We start from the raw sequence: 26,735 nt of genomic DNA, 5'->3' as shown, positions 1-26,735 counted from the left end.
GAAGGGGAATGGCATGTAGCAAAAGGCCACAGGTCGGAGTCGCGGCCACTGCGTCGAGGAGTAAACCTCTATAGATGTGCGCCTGCTCTACCAACTGATCCAACCCCGCAACACACAACTGGTATTTTTAAATATGTCTGGTGTGCTGTCTTTAAAACACACACACACACACACACACACACACACACACACACACACACACACACACACACACACACACACACACACAATTCACTAAAGCCTTAATTTCAGTGTTGATAAAGATTTTATTTGGAACAGAGGCGAATATAAAAATCCATTAAAATATTGAATGTTTGTGGAATAAAAGAGGAGTGTGATAGGATGAGGATGATTCCACACAGAAGAGTGGTACGATTTAGCGTGTCCTGAAATTTACAAACAAATACTGGTTCAGTATTGTGACTGCCTTCTATCCAAATGTGAAATTGTATGTTTATGAGTAGTACGAGTACAAGATACCGACCCATGTTTGCTGATGGACTGGTCAAGAGTGGCCTGAGTCGTCTGTGTGGCTGTACCGCGCCCCCGTCCAACTGGTAGGCTGGAAGACAGTTGACGGACCCTGGAGTGTTTCTTGTTGTGTGTGCTGGTGTGGTCCTTGTGCCAAATGTCATATAACCTCTCAGAAAGGATGGGTGAATTTATTTAAGGACAAACATTACTGTACGTTTCCTCAAAAAAGAGCGGAGTGAGACACTCAGACCTAATACATCTTACAACAACTGCACTTTGTCTTCAATTACACATTATTCATTCACGGTTTCCTTCCTCTGAGGAAATATCATCATCTCTATTATGTCACCAGTCGTTAACCTGCCTAAATCTTTACCCACATTTATTTTTGTGCCAGACTACATGAAGGTATGCTGACATTTGATTTCATAAAGTATTTACGCCTCAATATTGGCAAACAATATTGGCATACAAAGGCAATGCAAACAGGCTAATTACTAGCTGATGTGAGTTGTATCGAAAGAAGTGATGATTAAGAATACTTGCTTCTAAAAACTAAGGCTATAAAGCAAAATGTGCCTTCAAAAGTGAAACCCTTCTTGAGGTGTTGAAAGGATATTAGCAGTGACAGGAAGGTAGAGGATGTCTGTCTCAGTGTGAATGATGATATCCTGGGACCTGTACTTCTTTGGCTCTACCTCTCCTGCTTGGACTTCACACATGGCAAACAGCTGAATCTGCAGTTTAACATGCAAACCTGCAGCCACCTAGACAGACATACAGTACACTAAATATAGTTTCTTAACAACTAAGGGGGAGATAACTTTAAAAATGTAAATATTAACATCATTACATCCAGCTGGGAACTTACAGGCCCAGGATTGTAGATGACACGGAGGCCTGTAGCAGGAGGAGGCTGTTTCACATGGAACCTTGCAGAGAGACAGATCGAAACAAACCACACATACTTTAGTTTCAGGTCAAAGTTTTCCCTTTGGACTTGAAGGTGACCCACATGTCACCTGCACCTATCCAAAGCACTATTTTCTCATTTCTTTCCGACATATTAAAGGACATTTGAAACCAGTTGTTAAGCTGCAACTAAACTATTCATTATTTTCATTATTTCCTGGTTTTGAAGCCTACATTTGCCTCTGCATCTATTTATCCACGCCTTCATCTATCCCTCTTCTGGTGTCTTACCTGCAGGTGTCAACACCCACATTCTTCATCACCACAGTAATGGCCGAGGAGGTGCCCTCCTGCAGTGTGCCAAAGTCAACACTGGACGGTAGGAGCTGGAATCCCCTCACTATGACATTTGGATCAGTCTGAGAAATTGTTCGACACTTCCTCCTCACTGGCTCTTCCACTGACAGGTACTGGAATAGGTGCCACAGACAGAGTGAGGTGAGAACAGTATGTGTGCGGCAGAGAGAAGCATGTGTATAGGTAGCTGTATAGGTAGGTAGTAGGTAGTTGCTGCATGCAACTAGGACTACAGTTGAAAATTAGCCAACTGGCTAACACTGGCGCATTTACAGAAATGTTGATTAATGTGCATTGTCCTAATATAAATAAATAAATCTTCTGTCCGTATGTGGAACAGGAACCCACATTTTTCAAAAAAAATGGCATGATTACAGGATATTCAGGGCAAAATAGGTCACATCATTAATAATGTGCTGAACAGCAGAAATACAATGAACTCACTGAATTCTTCCAACATGTTCTAAAGTGGCATAACACTACCTCTAGAATTGACTTAGGATACTTTTTAATATATAACATGTTTTAATAGATAACATGTCAAACCTAGGAACATTTCAACACAACATTTTACATAGATAAAGCAAAACACAATTTCATTTTTTTTTTTACATTATGTTTAATGTAAATAACGTTTCCTTATATTGACCAGGTACACTTTAAATGCAAACAGTGGATTAAAAGAAACTTTTGGGGTAGGAAGTTATTTCCATGATAATCACACTACTCATTGGTAAATACTGTATATAAGACATTTTAAATAGATTAGTTTAAGAAATTAGAATCAAATTAATCCACTGCATTTTCTCAAACAGGTTTTTCATAAGCAATCTCGTTTTTGTTAGGCAAGTTTTTCCATGCAATGATATATTGCAGAATCATTTTGTCATGTGAATGATCGGGTACCTGTTGATTTGGTACGCTGCGAGGCTTAGAGCTGAGGATAGAGGTTGGTAGTCTGACTTTAGTCCTCCTGAGTTTTCCAGTCACATCCACCTGGACTGACTTACATTGCCCAGATGAATCCCTAGGACTGCTTTCATCTGGCACTGGCACTGGCACTGGCACTGGCACACACACACAAACACACACCTCAATCTCTCTAACCGGAATATCAACCAGATTGGAAATTATCTGGAAATCAATGACAGTGAATCATATACTATTCTTTGGGATCATGATCAACACCCTCAAACGGACCAGGAGAGTAGGTTTTGCTAGTACTGTAGGTTTTTATACCATGCCACCAAGAAATGGGACATGTTAATTTACTCTATTGCCTGATGATGCTTTAAATAGAATGTCCCTATTTAAATGGCCCTGTAATATTCAGATGGTGTTCCTGATTGATTATGCTGTTCCCTGTGCTTCTTGCTAATCTCAAAAATAGTGTTTTGAGTTCATTCTGCCATTTACATTATTGCTGAGGTCACTGATGAGGGAATTCATTTGAATATAAAACAGAGGAAGGTGGGGAACAAACCAGCAGTCTGAGGCGTGGGGTTGGTGGGCCTTTTCTTAAGCATCCTGTCACTTCCTCCTGCATGACTGAGAGCAAAAACACCAACAGAGGTCAAGCTGTGTTCCAACAGCAAATGTAAACATAATTTAGATAACAAATGTATGTTCACAGAGGTTTTGTGATTCACAACAACTAAGTTAAAAGCAGAATAAAACACAGGAAAAAGCAGGTCATAGCATCCTCTTCGTTACCTTGCAGATTTAGAGGGTGTTGGGTTTAAGGGCCGTGGGGCTGCAGTTACAAACACAAATACGGCATATTATACAGAATGCATGTTACTGAATCTACAGTTAATGGTTTGTATGCACCTCTACAGTTACTAAGTTAAGACATTTTGACTTTTGTTTTGGAAAAATAGAGGTAGAACCAATTTTGTTAACAATGGCTCGGTTTCAGTAAGACTTCACATGGAGCTAGCACCTGAATGAAATGCAGTCAGGGTTTTTTTAAACCTTAATTTAACCAGGAAGTCCATTGAGATCAAAATCTCATTATCGAAAGAGACATGGCAATGTTATCAATTACACCTCTGCTTTTCCTACTATGACAAGCCAAAATGTCTGCTGTAGAAACATGTCTATTAAGCCTCAGTTTCTCTGTACGGATTCCCAACAGGAGACCCTTTAAAATGAGTTTCATCTTAGTAGCTCCTAGTTAATACTGACAGTAAGATAACTTACTGTTCTCCTGTGGGGCATCTTTCAAGAAGGCCTCAGCACTGTCTGACTTGGGGATCGGAGGGAGATCCATGGATAGGCTCCTCATGTCTGGTGTTTGGTGCTGTAGCAGATTCTGGAAAACAAGCAACAGTGCTCTTGCTGTACATTGTGTATTTTTCTATGTAAAGTCAGAAATGGTGACTCCATGTGTGTTTAAAATTTAAGCCTTTTTCCCGTAATAATACTGTTTCGAAAATGTAAGAACATTTATTTAAATACATGTATAGTATATTGAAGTGAACACATACAGTACCTGGTATAATAGAATATTTTCTGGGTGGAAAAAAGGAACAATGTTGTTCTTCCTCAGAGCTTCTCTATAAGCCTGCTCCTCACACATCTCCTGGCTGGCATACACATGCACACAGAGAAAATTACTGATGAGTTGATGGCTATCAGTGCAAATGTAATGTACTGTACTTGTGGTCATCATTTCCCACTTTTTGCAATTTATTTATATAGCACAGTTCATACACAAAGGCAATTCAAAGTGCATTACATAAGCATACAAAGCAAATACAACATGACACTTTTGTCCTGTATCTATCCTACACCCTTCTTTTAGTCTTGCTGCAGTAATTGCTGTAATTTCATTCCAAATAATTCCCTTCACAAGGAGAAGCACTGCAGCAGCCATACAGAAAATGACGGGTTAAAAGCAATTTCCACAATTAACACACACCAATGTGACAGGCAAGCGTGCGGTGTAAAACTCATAAAACACTTAGTTTAAATGTTATCCTGGTGGAATAAATCGAATCAGTACACTTGTCAAGGTAGTCATTAGTTCTTCACACAGAATCACAAAATCGTGTGAGAAAGAGACCTATATTTACCTATACTGTTCAAGTCTTTCAGTCCATTTTGACTCCTTTCCCTTAGTAAAACTGGATAGGGGAATGAAAAAAAGGATATTAATACATACTTATTTAAATGCTTGGAACAGTCACTTTAGAGAGCGTTACATTATCTATTAATGCATGCCATTTTCATCTCTCCAACCTGTCACTAGCTACTGTGGCTGTGTCTTCTGAAACGTCTGACTGCTCAATTAGGGCTCCAATTCCTTGGCTGTACTGATTGGCTATGTCCACTGTGGATACACACAGAAGGAAGAAGTTTACATTCAACCCCCTAACAACAAACCAAAACTAAAATACATGTACTATTGTACTTAACTTTAACTACTAAATATTTTACTTGAAACATTAATAAAAAAATAAATAATTGTATGTTAGTTGGGTACAGCATCTGATACATGCTTTTTCAAACAATAATAATAACCTCATGCAGATCAGATTCACACTAAAAGTCATGTCACTTTTAGTGTGAATCTGATCTTGATGTTAACATTCCCACAAACTGAGTGAATTTTATTTTGACAAAATAATTAAAATTAAATGTATGCTTAATTAGTTAAACTGGAATAAAAGAAAACAGGGAACTGCAAATGGAACTTTTATTTCAGTGGACTTGTAGCCTATACAACTGTAAAAAGCAGTCACCGACCTGAAGTCCTCTTGTCAAAGGTGTGACCTGCATCCTCTTCTTCTGCAAAAGACTTTAAAATAAACCATTAATAATTTACATTAATATTGTAACATAATTGTATTATTTAACAAAGTTCCTATTCCAGTGTGCAGTGGGTAAAGATCCATCAAGAATATCTTCTTTGTGTGTGTGTGTGTGTGTGTGTGTGTGTGTGTGTGTGTGTGTGTGTGTGTGTGTGTGTGTGTGTGTGTGTGTGTGTGTGTGTGTGTGTGTGTGTGTGCGCTGACCAGGACCAGATTGAGTAGATCACTGGCATTAACACTCTCCTCCTCCGTGCGCGGGTCTTTGACTTTCATCTCCTCTGATCGCTGCTCCCTCTCCATCAAAGTCTCGTTGTATTCCTGCAGTCAAAGCCACATGCCAACATTTGTCGGGATCATTCAGAAATGTAATGTTACACACAGAGTAGACTACCTGTTGACACAGCATTGACCTTTCAAAGCAGAGGCATCGCAGCAAGATGTGTACGATGCCTTGCTTCACCATGCCCAAAATCAAATAACCGCCACAATGGGGCCTTATTACGTCGCGCTCGTTTCAGAGAGGTGTTGCGCTGGTTTTGAATACGAGATGTCAATCTGCCTATGTTTTTACAAGCAGAGCTGAAGACTCTGATTTCAAGTGATCCATTTTTATAATACAAGCTTTATTGAAAATAAATAAATGCAATAAAAAATAATGATGGTCATTTTTGTTTCATTTCATTTAATCCAGCCATACAAATGCAATAACAAGGGCTTGGCCCTGTATCAAATGCTTTGAAACAGTGAACCATTTTCAACTCCATTGCTTCATAGTGTTTCAGTACTTCAGAAAGCTTCATTTCCCCCATTACTATTTACCGTAAAAGAGATAACAGTGCTTATTTTAGCAAAACATTGACAGACATATGACTGTATGACACAGTAACCCATATAACCACAGACGTGGGTTTGTTTTACCTTCAGTCGTGTGTCTACAGTATTTTTGATTGGTGTGGTGAATGGTCGGTGCTGGTACAGTTCCCTCATCTCCACGACTTTAGGGCAGCTCCTGACAGGTTGACGCTGTGCTTCAGAACCACCAGACCTCTCTCTCAGACTCAAACCTCGTCCAATATCAGTACCAAACGGAGGACCTGGGCTCTTTTTCTGGAATAGAGGGAAAGGCAGAGGGAGGAAAATGGCAGGGTTTGGCCCTGAGTGAGTTGTTTATGTGTGTATATGTGCACACCTGTACCTCTAGTCTAGGGAAGTCATGCCAGCTGCGGTTTCTGAGGTTGGGAGGGGTGATGTCAGGCTTCTGTTTCCCGAGCAACCACTGGGACGACACACTCTGGTGGCTGGGCTTTAGGATGGTAATGCCAAACTTATCTGAAACAGTCACAAACTTTATATTTTTTTGTAGAATCAGATGGCTTTCTCTACCTCATTCAAAAATAGAATGAGAAAAATGTGCTCAACTCAAGGGTCAGTTAATTAAGTATATATAATGGAGAAATATTATGCTTTTAACTAAGATGTGGCTAGATCAAATAATGAGATGGTTGTATTCAGGGTGTGATTTGTGAAAAAAGCAGAAGGGGGGGATGTTTTTTGATCATGCACAACAAAACAAAACATTAAGAATTAAATCCCCCTTGCAAAACCATCGATATAGTGCCACTCGGCCAGGCATGCCAAACACTTAAATATGCACTTCAATATTCAATGGAAAATACAGCGCTTTCAAGCCTCAGTTCACTTTGCGGCAAAAACAAAATACTTTTACCCAGGAAACGCTTGTTCATTCCTCTGGAATCTCTTAATCCAAACCACAATCTTTTCCCTAAACTTAACCAGCCGTTATGTTGCCTAAACTTAACTGTCATCACCGCATGACGCTAACTGTTTCTGGCTTAACTCCACTACCACGGCCCCTGAAAGGACCGTCATCAGGTGGTGCCTGTAGCCGGCTCACAGTCACCTGTTGGCGGCTAAACAACTGCCGCTGGTAGCCGGTAGCTGGAGCTCTGTAGCTCTGTAGCAGCTAAATACAATCAGCAACTGCTGCTCGGATTTTATCGTTCTATCGCAGTTTAGACTGTTCACGTTATAGCTCTTTTCTTAGTTTAAAATACTTCAATTTTAGGTATATAATGGTCTATTGGTGAAATAGCATAGATCATTTTGAGGGTGGGGGGGGTACATTTTGTCCCCACCAGGGATAAAAATAATTCAGCATAGGCAGGGATATGTAGACCAGAAAGGGGAAAATCCCATGCATCCCCCCAGCAAATCGCACCCTGGTTGTATTTGAGTCAGCCCCTCTAAAATTATATTTAATGAGTATTATGTTTCTTGATTTTGAAGATATTCAACAGGGCACCTTGTGCATCTGGCAGTGGTTCCTTCAGCACTGCTATGGTAGGGTCAGAATACGCCTGGTAGAGCACTTCCTTTACAGTTTGAGAGCTCAGTAGTTCAGTACCTGAGCCGTTCTCATGCACCAGAAACAGCCTGGAACACAAGATGATGTTTACAGAGTTTCTGTGATGTGGCCATCCACAACAGCAGTTAATGTTTAAATATTGTTGCAATACTACTGACTCTGTATTCATGCAGAGCAAATATTATTTTGTACATACATCAACATTTGACAATACAGCTCAAAGACATTTTCAGTTTCCTGTATTAAACAATAACAAATAAATAGTGCAGTACTGTAAATGTGGAAATAGGCTCACCTGGGACAATGTTCTCTGTGTTTTACATGAATCCTGGCCATTGCTCTATCCTCCTCCTCCTCTGGCTCCTCCTCGTCCAGTTTAGGTGTGCTTGGAGCAGGGCTACAGTTGAAAACTGATAACTGCCCATCTTCCATCACCTGTAACGCGCACAGACACAAAGTTCAGAGACTATTTAAGGACTCATTTGATCTATTTATCACCAGAAAACCTGACACTGAAGTTTTATCTGGACTTTTTTACAAAATGGTAAACCGTGTCAACATCTCCCTGTGCGCTTGCTTCTTTGAGACTATGGACTGTCTCTCATGAATTCTCAGTCTCTCATTGCCCTCTACGAAAACTTTCATTATAACACTAACCCATCTTCTTATAATCCTAACCTGGAAGTGGTTCCCATCAGGGTCTGTAATATCACAGGCCACTGTGTCTGTGTGACTCATGGTGTAGCTTCCTGGTTGGTTTGTTAGAGTGCCACACTTTGGACTGGGGGTTACAAGTGGGTCGGAAGAGTACACACATGTTCCATCACTTTGGATATGTAGGAGACCCACACTGGATGGGAACACCTTGGAAGACAAATTTCAAAGATACTGTAATCACATAAAAACCCTACACATAACTTAAAACACAGATGCAATATTTGCTGTTACCACCCACCTGATAGGCTCCTTGGTTGTTTCCAGTGATGACAGTTCCATCTGCTAAAAAGACGTGAGCTGTGTGTCGCTCTGGGTACATCACCACTGTGGCGCAGCCCTCCTTCTCCACCAACACCACCCGCTCTCTGGTAAACACACTCCCCTTATCGCTCTCATATCCACTCCTCTTACCATTGTCAGCCGCCGTGTCTTCTGCAAACATGCTCTCCTCGCCATTCTTATACACACTAGTTTCTCTTTCATGCTCACACTCACTCAACGCTGTACAAGCATGTCCAGCACCCTCCTTGTTGCATGCACTGTCCCCGCTAAGCTCTTCTCCATTGTCACAAGTGTCCTGGATGTGCACGTTCTCATTAAAGCTGTCTGCACAGCGCGTGACACACACACACTCAGTGCAGCCGCATGCACATTCAGGAGTTGATTTAAGGGTCACACTTTCAGACTGCTCCCCTGGAAAGGTAACAGACACATGAACTCAGATAAGATAACCAAAAAATCAACTTAATTCAAAGATGAAGTCCATGTGTACATGCTTGTGTGTTGTCCAAGGCTATGCAGGGGTGTTGGACTGGAGGTGGAAAAGGGACTGAGAACCCAGGGCCCTCATGTGAGGAGGGCCCAGAAAGATGCTAGAATGAATAGCTGTGGATGCAGGGAGGGGCCCATAGATAATGCCTTTCTACAGGGCCCAGAATGTTGTGCTACACCCGAGGCTATGCCAGAACACGTGCAGATCTAACTGTCTGGTTGCCGTGTGTGCATGTGAACAAAGAATTTACCATAACATCTGTGCACTGTATGCTGCTCACCTGTGTGCAGCAGTATGTGTTGCTGTGTGCTTGCTGGTCTGTCTTGGTACAGACTGGTGATCCTGGTTCCGTCTGCATGTTCTACACTTATAGATCTGTCTGGGTTCTGGACAGAAACCACCAGATCCTCCCGGTTCAACATCACCTGATACAGCAACATACGCCAAACTTAGGAGGTTACTCCCAGTAATAACAAGCGTTTTCAAAATGGGACCAATTCACTCATTGTTGAGACTCTATCACAAACTTTGAGATGCTCTGACAATGACAATATATTGAAATGTTAACATCAAAATATAATTGTCAAATTAGTTGTGAAACCTAAATAACTCTATAGTGGAGAAAACAGGTAACCTGTGTACAGTCAGGAGTAATACGGCTCTCTTACCTCATGGGTGATGGGGTCTGTAGCCTTGAAGGCCAGAAGAGGCGTGGTGGGTATGTGTTTATGTGTGGTCCCCACAGTGTAGATGCGAGCTCCAGATGGAGTCGTGGTTAACCAACAGCCTTTATGAGCATCAGCTTCCTTCTCTGAGCTCTGCTCTGTAAATAGACACACACAGGTGGACACTGTGCGTCACTGAAAGTGATACTTAATGGTCTTTACAGCATGGGGCCCATCGTGTTCATTAAAACAGTTATTCATAGAGTTGGGCAAATTATATTGAAGCTCCAGAGCTTGTTTCACTCTGGTGAAGCGCACTGTTTCAATATGCTGTCATGCTTGTATCAAATGAGGAAAACCACGTGGCTTCGGAAAGCACTTTATTCAGTTTGACTGTTTTTAAAGTTGTGCTGCTAAACTATGTTACTGTGCTAAATAGAATAACTAACCAATAGGTCGATGTACTCTAAAGACATAATCATAAGTATGAGAACATTTCCCCTTGATACCAAGTAAAAAAGGTAATAAAATTAATAAGCTAATGTATTGAATAGCATTCTCAAATCATATCACATTGTCATTCATATGAAATGTTACATAAATATCCACCCTGAAGTCAAAACACGTGAGCCCACAGTGATACTGAGACTAAACTATGCCAATAAGGTATACCATTAAGGTTTGTTTCAGCAAAAAGGTGTAGGATTTTTGGATAGTGCATTAATTAATTAAGTACTGTAACATATTGCACAATAGTATCTACATTTACATTACATTTAGCTGACGCTTTTATCCAAAGCGACTTACAATTGCTATATATGTCAGAGGTCGCACTCCTCTGGAGCTACTAGGGGTTAAGTGCCTTGTTCAGAGACATGTTGGTAGATGTATCACGGTGGGAATCGAACCCAGGTCTCCCACACCAAAGGCATGTGACATATCCACTGGGCCATCACCACCCCCATGCCTAATGCAGCACTGCTAATTAAAAGTATTACAGATTAATAATACACGCAGGCTTGTTGAACTTTAATTGCACAAATACAAGACTAAAACTATTCAAATCAGAGAGGTGTTGTAGTGCTTCGGCCCATCTTGAAGGGCTGCTCTTACGTTTTGCAAACCACCAGATGTCACTGTTTTTGCTGGAGTTTAAAGCCCCAAAGCATAAAAAAAATGTCGGCACAAAAACAACAAAAACTCCAAAGCTTAATGCTTTATTCGCCCATCACTAGTGCTTCTCAAGGTTGGGCCCGGGCACTCTGCCAGGGGCTCCGTCAAAAGTGGTCAGATTCATTCATTTAAAATATTAATCTATAACAGTTCACAGATTATGTTCTAATCTAACAAATCTATAACCCTTAGAATCTGAAAATATGTTTAATACATGTCTAATATAATTTCTTATACATTTCTCTATGGTGTTGTTTCACATACCTAAGACTATGTGAGGTGTAAAAATAGGCTATGTCAAATCATTCCAAAAGGAACATAAATGATGGGGTTGACTAAAAAAGATTGAGAATTTGCATCAGAAGGTGTTTTGTATTCAGTGGTGCTGCACTCTAACCTTTCTTGTTGTCCTCAGTTTCTTGAGAGGTGTTCTCCTCCTCAATCTCAGAGTCAGGAACCCACACCGGACCAGAATCCTGGCTGAAACTGACTGAGCCATCTGCAAACAGAACCTGCAGTGCACATGGGATTTGTGTGTCTTTAGAGTTTGAGTCTCCATTTTCGAGTAAGAAGTCATGAATTTGGTGGCACGCATGTATCCTGCACGTATCCTCTATACGAACGTGTGTGTACGGAATGTTCACCTCTGTGGACCCGTCTCTCATGTACCGGATCACAGTTCCCTTGCTGGTGACAATGCGGGACAGTTCTTTGGAGAGGGAAGGGTCCTGAAGCTGCCCTACAACTCCCCTACCATGAAGAGGAAAGCCCTGTTTCACCAACATACCCTGCTCTTCTGAGGACACTCCTGGACACAAAACACAAAAACCATTCGCAAATTTCAAAGAGGGTTCATTCATTTCTTCCTGCCTGCAGCTAGATTCTTAACAAAGTGGCAAGATCCTCCTCTGCCTACGTGTGTGAGCAGCTAAATTTGAGTGTATGATGTACAGATGAGTGTCAAAGGTCATCAGTTGATTGTTATTCTCACTTCAAAACACACATGCAGTTTTGTTAAACTGCACTTGTGCATGAGCATGTTTGTACATTCCCAAGAAAGTGCATCATCACTGACCTTGTGTATCTTCTCTCAGAAATTGCAGCAGCAGGCCATTAGGAACAGACAGGTTCAGACTGTTGAATGGACTTGATAGCAATGCTGGCCGGCCTTCACACACCTTAGACTACAAACAATCATACACAAAAATGAACATATGTATGAGCAATACACTAATAACAGTAATATCAACATCACAATAAACACCATAAGCTTAAAACTACAGGTACTTTTGGCCCCACATGGTTTTTGTTATTTCATATTGAGGTTTAAGAACAGTTCAACAATGTGTTATGCTTAAAATGTTGTATATGTTAACTAGGGCTGTCAACAAATATTCTAAATTCGAATATGTATTCGAATAGTTTTTAAAAAACGAATTTCGAAGGTAAAAATGAATATTCAAATAAAAAAAAAAAGTGGGAAAAAAACGCTCACGGTAGCAGAGGCTGTCTGCTTTGCGAGTGGACAGCGCAGACAAAGCAGACTGAAATATCGGTTTCTACATGTTTATGCCTGTACAACAGGTAGGTGGGTATACTGATAAGTATTGACTAATTAGCTAATCATTGAGAGTTTATTGTAGGCTACTTACAGTAACGAGTGTAGCGTTAGTTTATCCGACAGCAGAAGTAAATAAGGTATAATCTGTAGCTATCGTTTCAAATCAGTTGCATGTGCTGCGTGAAGTAACGCACACACATCGGCTCTGCTGTGTGTGTGTGTGTGTGTGTGGGGGGGTTTAGCGTGGGCATCGCAGTTCAAAATCCTGTCTATCTTCCATAATGTAACACTTGTATCCAAATGAATTGTTTTGTGAAGTTGTCATTAGCTTCACTGCTGTTAGCCACCTCCGCTTAGCCACGGGACTTGCTGTAACGTTAGAGCACTCTCAAGGGTGTTTACCTTTCATTTGATCGTGTTTGCTTGCTACGTTGCCATCCTCTTGAACGACATTAAACACAACTTATAGTTCATGAGTGGTTTCATTGGCCCTGTTTAACGTGTTGAAGCTCCCCGGCGGCGCAGTAGCGCTGTAGCTGGCCGGTGAGGGCTGCTCGAAGGCGCCGTCCGCGCTGCTGCTGCCGTAATACTGGACACGGCAACGTTAAGTGCAGCTGCGGCGACATCGGGTCCTCTTCCAGCATTGCTGGAGGACATCTTGCATCGTCTTGTTTTTGTGTAGGTAATACGTTGTCAAATATGTTTGAACTTAAATAGACTACCTATACAAGTAGTTATGTCTCTTTGTATTAATTTGTCCTGTTATTGACGTAATGCGCGTCATTGACAAAATGCGCATCCATGCGCTACCAGATGTTCAAATAGTTCGAATATTCGGTGTTTTTTTTTAGAGGGAATATTCGAACGTCATTTTTGAGCAATTTTGACAGCCCTAATGTTAACATGTACAGTGGTGGAAATAATTATTCAACACGTCAACATTTATTTCATCAAACATATTTCCAATGCAGCTATTCACTTGCAATTTAGGCCAGACAATGGTATTAACTAGAGATGCACCGATTACAACTTTATAGGCGGATTCCGATTTCCGATTTCCATTGAGTTAGGCCAGCCGATACCGATTTCATTTTTTCTAACCACTTTACACACGCAAATATTTATTTTCTATCTTTTCTTTAATAGAACATTTTGCACAGAACATAGAACACTTTTTTTAAGAGATAATGGATCACTATAATATAGAACTATATAAACTACTCCTGGGGTGGGAAATTCACACACATCTAAAGTGCAGTGTTAGAACCATTTCCTTCTTTTCACATCCAATATCCAACAAAAAAAATGTGATTTTGGATTTTGGTGTCGTCCCTCCACGCCCTACTTTTTCCTTGCAGGTGTTGCATATTGCAAACTTATTATCTTCTGCACACACGCTGAAGAATTTCCAAACAGCTGACATGTTGCAGTTTAATTCACGAGGTTCCCTACATGTGCGAGAATAGTGCGGACACGCGCTTCACACCGCGAGCGGGTACACGTGACACACTGCGGAGAAGTTGAGAGAAAGGAAAAAGAGCCGTCGCGTCCGTGTGTGTGTGCGTCCTTGAGAACTGTAACTCGTATAACTTATATTGTCAGTTAATTGTAGCATTGACCGGCATGAAATCTGCATATGTCAGACTGACCTGCCGTCACCGGTCATGGCCGAGCACGTGAAAACCCTCCAATTCCGGTCACCGGCTGGTCTATCGGTGCATCTCTAGTATTAACTCAATAAAACTACACAGAGAAATGCATCGTAACATTCCAATCCATAAAAAAAGTTATGCGCAATAAAGTGGAATGACATGCTAACTGAAATGTATTTAGTACTTAATGGAGGACCCTTTGTTTGAGTACTTACTTCCCCCACTGTATGCTTTTGTGCGTCTTGTGGAACCTGGGACTCTGGAGCTGAGCTGTGTGTCTTGGAGGGAATTGACACCAGGTCTGTCCCCTTGGAGTGGTGGGTGGAGGAGGAGAGAGGGATGGGGGCAAAGGTAGAGGTCTCATGGGTCCCTTGCTCTGTTTCCTGGGGACTCACTAGAACATCACCAAACAGAAACACAGTTAAAACTGCCTGCACATTAAAGACATTTGTAGCTTGTTTAATCCAGACAAAATAATAAGAATATCCAAAGCACTGAGATCGGTCAGTCTATAAGCACAATCAACCGGTTTTCAAAGCTAAGTAAAGATTTATAATAATTTATAGAAATTAAAACTTCACAAAGGCTGAAAGTCGTATGTGTTTTAAGTGCAACACCTCTGTATTCTCCTGTGGGACCATAGAAACTGTATGAGAGGTGGATTCCATTGTCTAACACTGCTGAGAGGGATCCATGTTTCACTCTTTTCATCTCCACAGGCTCTGACACTGAAAAGGACGGACGGACGGACGGACGGACACACACACACACACACACAAAATGGATAAAAAGAATCCTAAAATTACACAACGGGCCCTATGGACAGAGGGTGCTGCTTAATGTCTGTGGTATGATCAGCATCTTTACTTTTAAAATCTTCTTTTCTGCCATTGGTTTCTTTGTCTTGGGGCTGAGGGAGAGGTTTTGCTGGATCAACAACAATTTGGTCGATGTATGTGTTGAAATGATGCCCATCCTTCTTCACAGCCAGTTTCATTAGGCTGGAACCTGGAGCAAAAACAGTACAAAATGCATGGGCGCAGGGGAAAAATAACTCACTAAGTATCAGTGAAAAATAGCTGAGTTGCATTTTGCTTTTTCATGAACTTACAATGACTGACTTTCCCACTTACACAGCACGGCAAATGTAAGTAAGTAAATGTTGAAATTTCAACTTTGTCTCAATACCTTCAATGTAGCTGACGTTCTCCACAGTGATGCGTCCTCCATCTGAAGGGAAAAGGTACTGGCAACGACCTGACACATGGATCAACTTTCCATCCATACTGTAGCCTGTGAAACCCTACAAAATCACACACACACACACACACACACACACACACACACACACACACACACACACACACACACACACACACACACACACACACACACACACACACACACACACACACACACACACACACACACACACACACACACACACACACACACACACACACACACACACACACACACACACACCCCAAGGATTCTATTTCAGCATCCCTCTTTGATTGGATGTGCCGGTATTAATGGACTTATGTTACACCTCCTACACTGTATACTGTCTGAACGAACTGATCATCTGCTATCTAGGTTTTGCAGGTCATTTTCCAAAGCAAACGTAAACTCAGTTTATTCATGGTTTTGTGTGCGTTTCCTCACATTGAAGAGCTCCTCTGTCGAATGCAGTTCTTTGTTTTCCTCCACAGGGGGCGCTGTGGTAGTAATGGACTCTGAGGGAGTCTTGGCTGAGCTGCCTGCTGTCTCTGCTCTGCTCTTCTTCAAAGTTTTCTTGATGTCCTTCGATATAACCTCCTCCTTTGGCTGCTTGCCTTTCGGTGTATTGTCCTGCTTTGATTTCTTGGCCATGTCTTCCTCCATTAGCTGTTCCTGCTCCAACTTCCAGGCCTGTAACATCATGCACACATTACTATACACCAGAGTCATTGCTGTACCATTGCTGACCTGTTGCCCAATGTCAACTGGAATAGGCTCCAGCCCTCTAGGATAAACAGTTATAGATAATGGATGGATGCATTCAGTGGCTTGCTCTATAAATTATGCTTGGGTATGTGATTCTGTAACTACTGACAAAACAAAATCTCCACAGCTCTGTGAGGAAATCAAATCACCAGGTAAGGAGGGATCAGGTTTATGGTAGTTTTACAGATTTCTGTAAAGGGTCCAAAGAGTTACTGCAATGCTGCCGAAAGGCCAGAACAGAGCCGACTGTGAAAGTGAAGGTTCATGTTTTAGATGGTACTAACTTTAAGGGAGCTTTTTCTGATAACCGGTTCCAGAGTGTTCTTCTCCTCTGCAGAATTTGTAGCCTTTTCATCTAGTCCAGGAACAAAACAAAAAACATTGTATTTGTATGGTGATAAATACACTCATGTTGCCAGTGCTTTATGTTGACAAACCACATTACCTGTTGGAGACTCAGCTGGGCTGAGATTTCTGAGTTGCATTGCCTCTCTCTTTAATTCTTCCTCTTTTGTCCAATCTGAAATTCTATCTGCCACATGCTCCAGGTACGTCCTATCAGAAGGTAATAATGACAAATAAAGTCTATGCAACACTCTTTTGCTTTCTCACATAGAATAAAAACATATTACTATTCATATCCTGTGGAAAGGAAATGCCTAAAAATGTGAGCTTGCATTCTCACCTGAACTTGACATCAGTGTGAAGGGCTACATCCCAGAAGTCCTTGCACTGGCGATAGGGGCTCATTGGATTGTGACAAAATATGTACAGGATGTTGTTATGACTTCCTCTGAAGGTGTCAAAGCAGCAGTAGTCTTCTGAGGCTAACTGGAGTACCTACACATAAAAAATTAAAAAAAGAAACAAAAAGAAGTAATTTGTATGTGTAAAATTGAAAGAACATAAAATATATAAAGGGGTTTCAATATAACAATTCATATATTTTAGCTAAAAAAGGATCGTCATGATGTTTTAACCTTAATAGACAAGATTAGTCAGGTCACCTGTGGGAAGATAGAGGCATTGTGGTGTTCGGCATAGTGCCAGTCAAACAGAGATCTCAGCCTACAACTCTGAATGTCAGATAAGTCCAGTTGGCAACACACTCTCCCACTGATCTGCTGGAGAAAAAAAATAACATGCAACATTATTGGGAAGAAAATAAGAACAAATGGTTGTCATTCTTTTATTATAGCATACAAAAATGTAAGCAGCTACAGTGGTATGAACATAGAAACAATACCTCTGTGTTACCAGGATCTTCAGTAAGAAATGTCAGACCTAAAGTTGAAATAAATTATGAGGTATGGCACTTAAGTTGAGTAAATTGTATAACATCATACTGTTGAGAGAGGCAATCAAGTTTCTTAAGTCATTTGTATTGTGTAATATACTTTATGTAAGCACACAACATCACAGTAATGAAATTAACCAACGTAGTAACAGACCTTTAGTCCGTAGGTTATTAAGCTGCTGTTTAGCGTAGGATAGCGGGTTGTCCCAGGGGATGATTGTGGGTGTCTGTTGCTCTGCTGGTTCCAGTGTTCCCAGTTGTCCATGAGCATTCAGTAGTACACCCTTTTGGTCCAGCCTGGTCAGTGGCATACTCTCAAACACGCTCTGATGAATTAATCTCTCCACCTCCAGCCATGACACAACATCTGTGGGATATCATGGCATCATAATATCGTCTTAATGCTGATAAATCAAGAGCTTTTTCCCAAGAAACATAGACTAACCAACCCGCCCACAAGACGAACTGGACCATGGTTCAGTTTGGTCCGGACCGAGACCACCTCTTTTTATCGGACCAAATTTTGGTCTTTTGATCCGGACCGCGGTCACACAGGTTTCACACCTGTAATTTTGGTTCGGATCAAACTAAAAAGTCCGAAAGTCCGGACCAAACGAGGTATGTGTGAAAACGCCCTAAGTAAAAGTATGTAAGTGTCATCAGGAAAATGTACCTAAAGTTTTAAAAGTAAAAGTACTCCATGGAGAAAAATCATCACATTTTAGAAACTGGAAAGGATCAAAACAGTTCTGTCAATCAACTAAGTGTTTAACCGTCTAATCATTTCAGCTGGACTTGTAGGCCTATATATTGTTGGGTTGTTTCATTTATAATAGAACATCATATCTTATAAACTACATGTGTTTTGTGTGCAAAAATCTTAATTTGTAAAAGTAACTAGTAACTAAAGCTGCTAAGTACAGTACTTGAGTAAATGTACTTAGTTACATTCCACCACTGCATGTATACAGTATATTGAGCTAAGGTGTGTGCCTCCAAAAGGCCGCTGGTTTCTGACCATCTGTGCAGTAGTGTTGGAGCTGCTGTTTGGTTGCCATCCAGCAGGAGTTGCTGTTCCTCCGCTGGGCTACAGAGTGGATCAGCTCCCACACTGGAGACCGCCTCATCATGGACAACTCCACCTCGGCTGGATCAAAACCCTGAACCGCCTAAGAGGGACACATGGACACATGGACACACACACACACACACACACACACACACACACACACACACACAAATAAAAAATAGGTCAGAATGGGGCCAAGATTAGAGAAACTATACAGTATACTTGACAGAAATTGGCACTTGGCACAATTCCACTTAAAAAAAAAAATCAATTATACACAACTGTAAAAATAAAAGAAATCTACTTGCACTGATATCCTTCAAGCGCAGTGCCATCTCATCATGGCATCTGATGACTAGAGGGTGCTCAGACTTCTTCTGCATCTCCTCTGCTCCAAACTTCTCGACTAGCCTCTGACACAAAAGAGAATAAAACAGAGACTAATGAGTGAATAATTCATTTTGTGAAGCGTGTGTCCGAACGCTCAGGAGTCACAGGGTGCACACACATACACACCATAACATTTACAGTACTGAAACCCTCGCAGTCTCCAAACCCAGTCATAATCCATTGATCATTGTAAGGAAATTACATACATATTTAGGAAATCCCATTCAGTGATTCACATGTTCACACATTTTGTAGGACTTTACTGTACAGTATTTTAGCTACTCTCCTGTGATTATAGCACCATCTGCTGGACTTGTATTTTGGCCCAGCTACGCTTTATTCCAGGGGTCTAGGTCTGTAACAGCTATTGCATACTTGTCTAATTGTCAATTATTTTACATAATCGCAGTTTCTTTGTTTAACTGCAATTAATTGCTAACATTAGCTTAGGTCTTAAGGTGTATGACTGGTAATTGTTGATTTTGTTTAGATGTGCCATATTGTAATTATATAAGTGATGATTAGTGGGACTATAAATGTGTATTATTAATTCAGTTGTTGGTACTTAAGCCTATACACGTTCATAGCAAGGGGGAATACAGTTATATCAGTTTTATGATAATAAAGAGGCGTAGTTTACTTCATAGGCTGTGTATTTGTGTTGTTACATTTTATGGGTCACATAACAGTGGAATAACCAAAAGATGTATCTGAAATTCATTTAAAACTTTGTTTAAACAAAGTAATACAGAAATACATATTTTTAAATGTGACTGAAAGAGGCAATTATATTGTTAATCGCAATAATTTCTGAGACAACTGTACAGCAAAATGGAATTGTTACAGCTACACAGTATATGTAGGTAATGTGGTAGTATGCAATAAAATCATATTATTCTTCACAATAACGCTACAAACCAAAAAAGTGGGAAACAAGCATTTCATGATGAGATTTTAGTTTTTCTGTTTCTGATCTTCTCTCCTGTCACATCCGTGGTGTCAGATCCCTTTCTAAATACATTACGAAGCGACACTAGTTTGTCCTTACTCACTACTCACCACACTGGTCCGCCAACTTTACCTGCACTTGGTGAGGGATTACCTGTGGACCTTTACAGCTCATGATTTGTTTTACAATTATTTTTTTTTTGCCAAGAAACAGACTGAAAGTTCTCATCTCCAGCTACTTCTGTAATATAAGTTGTGCAATATTCATATGTTGAATCCTGGTTAGTCTCTGTCCTTACAAATGTTTAGACTCTCTCTTGAAACATTGTCTTGAAATATTCTTCTAAACCAACTACTTGCCTCTGCAACCCCCTACCAGCTAAACATTTCTGGGACCTCCAATGCGGATAATAATTAATTTATCACGTCCAACTGGCACCAACACCACTAACTTTAAGACTGCTGGGGTTAAACCTCTACTCAAGAAACCACACCTAAATCCAGGGGCTGTAAATAATGATCTAAAGTTCCATTCTTTTCAAGAGGACTAGAAAGAGTTGTGTCACAGCAACTTTCGGGCCACATAGTAAACACAACAGTAATGTTTTTGAACCTTTTTGATCTGTTTCCAGGGCCTGTCACTCTGCTGAAACTGCACTCACTAAAGTGGCGAATGCTCTTCCGCTTACTATAGATTCAGAGTCCACTTCTGTGCTTCTATTACTGGACCTCAGTGCTGCTTTTGACACAACTCAATCATTTGCGTTGCATCTCTCTAGCCCTCTGCTAATATGCTTTGTGTCCCACAAGCATTCTCTCTTTTCACTTTGTTCTCTCCGTGTTCTCTCTTTTCACTCAGGCTTCTCTGTGCTGAACTAACTTAATCAGGAACTTTATCACTAAAATATACAGCATGTCTCATGTTTAAAAATCATGCTCTTTATGGTGGAAAACAGTCATTGGGGTTGTATGATGAAATATGAAGAAAAAAAAAACAGCAAACGAAAGGACAAACCCATCTCCTCTTACATGCTTTCTCAGCGCTCATGAAAGAAAGAATTACACCCTCCCCCGGCCACGTCACATCTAAGCCCATCCTCCAGTCTGTGTTTTAGCACACTCTCAGCGTGACAGCGGAGAAGGCAGGGATTGGCTGAAAGGGACTAGCCCAGCCTGCTGAAATACAAGCCACTCCTTTCACCCTCTCCTGCCTAAAAGATTGTGCTGCATTGGCCGGGAATCGAACCCGGGCCTCCCGCGTGGCAGGCGAGAATTCTACCACTGAACCACCAATGCTGCATATATGTACCCCTACACCATCTACATTTTTGTAAGTGAGTCCTGGAAAACAGTATGTGTTTCAATATTATTTTCTGTTGGCTATCATATACACAGCACATGTTAAACGGTACATTTCTAAAGGTAGGTGTGTGTGTGTGTGTGTGTGTGTGTGTGTGTGTGTGTGTGTGTGTGTGTGTGTGTGTGTGTGTGTGTGTGTGTGTGTGTGTGTGTGTGTGTGTGTGTGTGTGTGTGTGTGTGTGTGTGTGTGTGTGTGTGTGTGTGTGTGTGGTGTGGCCACTATACCTTCTTGTCTTCTTCATTCTGTGCTGTAGTCAGCAAGCTCTTTAACATGTGGCTTCTCTCCTCTTGTGTGTATACCAGAGGCAGGAAGCTCTGGAGCATAAAGCTGACCAGCTCATAGTCTAACCCAGCACCGTTATGAGGTTTGGGCTCCTCAGCCACATGGGACAGTGCGGACAAAGACTGCTCTGTTGAAATCCCCACCTAAACAACACAAACGCACATGTGACAAAAGTGTTGACCCACCCAGGTTTTTTATGTAAAAATGTACCCATCTTCTCAGCCTGACCACGCACTACTTATTCACACTCTCAATGCGCATACAGACCTGTTCCAGCATACAGTGCATGATTAGAGACACAGAGCAGGCTTCAGGGGGAACCAGGTTAAGTAGGTTGCTATAGTAACGCATGTCCATATCTGTAGAGAGAGAAGGCTGCTCGACCTCTGTCCACAAAGTAGAGAAGACAGAAAGGAAAGGAGGTTAGGTTTGTCATCCTAGTCTTGAGTTTGCATTTCAAACAAACACACACAATGATGTCCCAAAAATACATGATAAAAGAAAAAAAGGTTTTACCTTGGTCTGGTGGGCTTTCCTCCCGCACTGATTTCTTCTTGGAGCCTGGAGTCATGGAGAGAGGCATCGGCAAAACCTGGCACAAGAAACATACACACATTTTTAAGATATTTAATTGATATACCCAAAAGAGTGAGGTAACAGGCACTCTAAATGTGCCACTTCTGTTTGGGTCCACTAGGAGTCACTGTTGGGCTTTCCAACGCTTGGTAAGTTCTAACTATTCTTTGGCGACAGAATATGTTGTTGGATAGTTTATGATATTCCATGCTGTATGAAAATGAATACACTTGGTTATAATTTCATGTACCAATCACTACGATGGTGAAGAATAATTGTGCCGTTATACTGACTGACATGCATGCATGCGTACCTCTGCAGGCTGTGGATCCACCGGTGAGTGCACAGTGGGTACACAGATGAGTCTGATGTTGTCCAGGTAGTGCTGATGTTGCCTGCGCCAGCTCAGACATTCATAGATGATATTGGCCACACCCTTAAAGATTCGGCTTCCCATCTCCAGCTGGACACACAGTACACCCACACACAGATTAGGATTCAAATTCAAAATCCAGTCACAGAAATGTGAATCTTAGTGATAAGCAAACATTACTAGGCAGAGACAGTGAGAAAGACAGACAGAGAAGGACCTTAAGAATTTTCAAACAGACAAAATAACAATACACAAGAAAATCCACAATGAGATAATAAGGGCCAAATTTCAAAACTTCTAAATATTTATCCGACCACACATTACACACCCACGCTCACAACACGCACACAGACTGGTTCCAGGAAACAGTGCAAGATCAGAGGCACAGAGCAGGCTTCAATGAGAATAGATCTACGAAACCAATCTGTCAGGCCCAACTCGCCTCAGCCTCAGGGTACTGGGTGTGGAACGGAGGCCAGAGATCTGGGACAGTGTAGCTGAGCTGAACTACATCATGAAGCTTGGAGTGTGATGGTCCGCTGTCCAAAACTGGTCTCAGACCTGACCAGAATAGATCCAACGTCCTGGCCAGCTCTACACTACCATGAACCTCTGCTTCTGGCACACACAAAGGATGACGTAATGTTAATAACAACATACAATACATATTTAAAAAAAATAAGGGTATACTGATGAGATTGAATCTATGTAAAAGCTATTAATTAGTTTGGATTTGCCTCATTAAGTGCATGCTGTATACTGAAGGCCTGTTACCTGCATCCAAAACAGGAGAAGCTTTCAGATTCTGCTCATTTCCCTCACAGGGGTGTTGTTGCTGCTGTCCCTCAGGCGTTTGTGTGCGCTCCGAACACAATTTAATGACATTGGCAACATGTACCCCTATGGCATCGAGCTCCCCAATCAGGTGGGGCTGGTAGAAGCCCAGCAGCAGGATGTAGTGTTGAGGACCGTCCTGCGGTTCGTCATCTATGTGCAGACACGTAACACAAAACACACAGAGTGAATGAATCTAATACAATGTCTAACTTGTGAAGAAAAGGTAGCACATCTCAGGTTCCCAAGTTAAGGAGGACAAAATACTGTCATTGCACTTTTTGAATTAGGTACACATCACAATAAATCAATGCTGACGCGTAACGGCACAAACGCTCTGAAAAAGGCTTGGATTTTGATCTGCGTTGATTTATTGTGATGTGAGCCTAATTGAAAAAGTGCAATGACAGTATTTTGTCCTCCTTAACTTGGGAACCTGAAATGTGCTACCTTTTCTTCACTTTTTTTGGAACATGCCTATTGAATTTTGGGTTTAGCACTCCACGAATAATCTCCATTGTTGAAATGCCCCTCTCTCTCTCTCTCTCTCTCTCTCTCTCTCTCTCTCTCTCTCTCTCTCTCTCTCTCTCTCTCTCTCTCTCTCTCTCTCTCTCTCTCTCTCTCACCCAGACACACTACCATTCTGTGTGCATTAACAGTTTTTATCACTATTTGAACTTTTTAAACTCCATAGCCCACAGACAGAGTTGGCTTTAATTTGAGTCTTTACCTATGAACTTTGGTGGCTCAACATCATCCCTGCGTTGGAGCTTGGTCTTCTTCTCCTTGGAAGGTGCCACAGGTGGGGGCGGACTCTTTCCTTTTTTGTCAGAGACCTTGGCCCCTTCTTTGTTCTTGCTGGCAGAGGGAGGACCGCCCTTTGCCTTCTCCTCCTCATCCTTTAAAAAATGACAAAATTGCACAAAAAGAAACCTTAGAAAAGTCCCATTAACTCTTCCTACTCATTATCCCATTAACTTTTCTATTCAACTATGAGTGACATTATAACTAATTCAAAAGTTCAATTCAATGCAAAACATGTCATTATACTGCAACCCGAGTGAAAATCCACTCTAGTTCAACACGGTTCTTAAATTCTAATCATTCACACAAAGAATGAGATGTATGAAGAAACACTCACCTCAGCTTCCCTCCTCTGCTGATCATTGGCTTTGATCTGTAGCAGCTGGAACTTCAGTATTTTAGCCATCAGGTCACAAGGAATCTCCTCTCCTGCATCCAGCAGAACCTTAGCAGACTCTGTAACCTAGAGGAGACACAAACACAGAGAACAAAGCCAGCTGAGAGACACAACGCCTACACAGGAAGAATAAACCACAAAGACATTTAGAAGACACTGATAGAATGACACATGACATATATATATAAAAAAAAACTCATTCCCAGGCCTACCTCATAATACATGGGGACGTCATCAGGTCTTTTTGCTTTTGGGTTCCCCAGTTCATGGATCTGTAATAAGGTCGGACAGAATACAAAATACAAGGCATTAGAGCGGCACTGACACTATTTCCGGTAATTCATTCAGTAGATCAATTTGTGACAAATAATATAGAGTATTTATAAATTGGCCATTCATGCTATTGTCAATACAGTGAGAAGGACAACCAAAGATGGTAATTACCATAAAATCTGAGATCTAGGAGAAAAAGATAGTTAAGGAATACTTAGGCCTAATACATGGAGATATTTAGATTGTGACTAACATTAGTTTCCAACTTTGTGCACAAGATTGTACACCCTTTCTTGTTTATTCAATATTTTAAAGATGTGAAAGCTACATAGATAAACAACAGAGTAATTACAACAGTGCCAAGTTCAGTTCATTTCATATGAACTAGTAAACTTTTTTACAGTTTAGGCAATGTATGATTGCAATAAGAGCTCTACAAAAATAAAGGAAAACCTATTAATAAAAAGAACTTAAACCAAACTAAGAATACCTTGGCAATGGTGCTTTCCCAGGTCAACAAGTTAAAAATTTTGCGAAGTGGTTTCTGTACGGCCAAAGACAAAGCCTGGGTCAGTTCCTCATCCTCTGGACTTCTTCCAACCACCAAAGACACACAGACTTGCCATGACTCCTGGAAATGGCATTACAATATCGGATAATATACTAGTACAGGTACATAATCCAAGTAGACAACCACAGGTTTCACATCACGCTTCTCACTTTTTCCATTACAGTTAATTGACAGGTGAATTTACGTGGACTAAAAAAAAAAGGCTTCAGGAAACCCCTACACATCACATCATATCTAGTTTGCTTACTGTCTATGTATCTAGCTAGGTCAAGAAGAAAAATAAACGTTACTCGCAGAAATACCGTTAACATGTTGCAATGTAAGGAAGCTGCAACGTCACAGTACAATCTATCAAGTTTTACTTGGAGAGGTGCCATCAACAATTAACTAAGACTTCCGGTTTGGACGTCTTACCTTCAAAATAAATGTTTACTTTTTTAATGCAATTTTTTTACATGTCTAAAAATGATGGTGACTAATTACGCAGGAAGTACGTTTGGCAACACATTTTCACCGAATAACCTAGCTAGCTAGCTAGTGACCTTGTTGACGTAGCTAGCTAACTGAAATTGCCTTAATGAGCAGTTTGGAGGATAACACCCAATTTTAAATCTTTTTTAACGTTAAGCACTTAATGTTACCTGAAATTAAGAGTAAAACACTGTAACGTTCGCTAACGTTATCTAGCTAGCTAGCTACTGGCAACCTTTAGCTAGAAGTTGGCTCTACCGTGTGCCAGGCAATAAGAGCTCTTAAGTTTAACTCTGTGTGATGAAAGATGTGCTTTGAACACACGAATAAAGTTAAAGCGAAGAAAGACGTCAGTAAGTTAACAAACCTCTTCAAACTGTGCCCTGGTGAGACCAGCCTCCCAGTTCTTGTTGACAACTGCGGCTCCAGTTTTGGCTGAGCCCTTTTTAGCTGCTTTCGGTGGCATTTCCACTTAGTGACAATTATCTACATTAAAAATATATATATATATAACATTGAAAATAGTCTTAAAGTTATCAAGGTAACAATCTTTTTAAGCTAACGTTAGTTAAAACGGCAAGTTAATCGTCGGCCAGCGTCGCCTTGAGCTTGTGTTG

General features: G+C 41.0%; 1 protein-coding gene and 1 non-coding gene across 6 annotated transcripts; both read right to left on the bottom strand.

Annotated features, from left to right (window-relative positions):
* Nucleotides 1-268: 268 nt before the first annotated feature.
* spag17 (sperm associated antigen 17) lies at nt 269-26,735 on the bottom strand. Of its 5 annotated transcripts, none has more exons than XM_028564499.1 (49): nt 26,486-26,735; nt 25,567-25,707; nt 25,016-25,075; nt 24,744-24,869; nt 24,333-24,501; nt 23,543-23,755; nt 23,211-23,386; nt 22,709-22,858; nt 22,336-22,411; nt 22,087-22,205; nt 21,762-21,962; nt 19,148-19,252; nt 18,789-18,939; nt 17,925-18,137; nt 17,720-17,757; nt 17,481-17,597; nt 17,159-17,313; nt 16,919-17,028; nt 16,758-16,828; nt 16,153-16,398; nt 15,673-15,787; nt 15,352-15,492; nt 15,102-15,212; nt 14,700-14,878; nt 12,347-12,455; nt 11,916-12,079; nt 11,669-11,783; nt 10,102-10,256; nt 9,714-9,858; nt 8,900-9,354; nt 8,623-8,808; nt 8,240-8,379; nt 7,882-8,012; nt 6,754-6,887; nt 6,477-6,665; nt 5,763-5,876; nt 5,494-5,545; nt 4,987-5,077; nt 4,821-4,871; nt 4,238-4,331; nt 3,946-4,057; nt 3,457-3,496; nt 3,227-3,291; nt 2,650-2,810; nt 1,678-1,856; nt 1,346-1,406; nt 1,094-1,241; nt 485-656; nt 269-386 (listed from the first exon to the last, which is right to left on the bottom strand). In XM_028564499.1, exons 1-49 carry the CDS (start codon nt 26,582-26,584, stop codon nt 377-379), a joined length of 6,555 nt encoding a protein of 2,184 aa, XP_028420300.1. In that variant the 5' UTR covers nt 26,585-26,735; the 3' UTR covers nt 269-376. The 5 variants fall into 5 exon arrangements, with proteins under 5 accessions (XP_028420300.1, XP_028420303.1, XP_028420304.1 ...); XM_028564502.1 differs by having other exon boundaries at nt 2,650-2,804; XM_028564503.1 differs by having other exon boundaries at nt 2,650-2,792.
* On the bottom strand, nt 21,403-21,473 carry trnag-gcc (transfer RNA glycine (anticodon GCC)). Its single transcript has one exon. It is a non-coding gene; the product is annotated as a tRNA-Gly (tRNA).

The sequence above is a fragment of the Perca flavescens genome, chromosome 19 (assembly GCF_004354835.1).
Source record: "Perca flavescens isolate YP-PL-M2 chromosome 19, PFLA_1.0, whole genome shotgun sequence".
Classification (NCBI taxonomy): domain Eukaryota; kingdom Metazoa; phylum Chordata; class Actinopteri; order Perciformes; family Percidae; genus Perca; species Perca flavescens.
The sequence above is the reverse complement of the archived record's forward strand: the minus strand, read 5'-3'. Positions and strand labels throughout refer to the sequence as shown.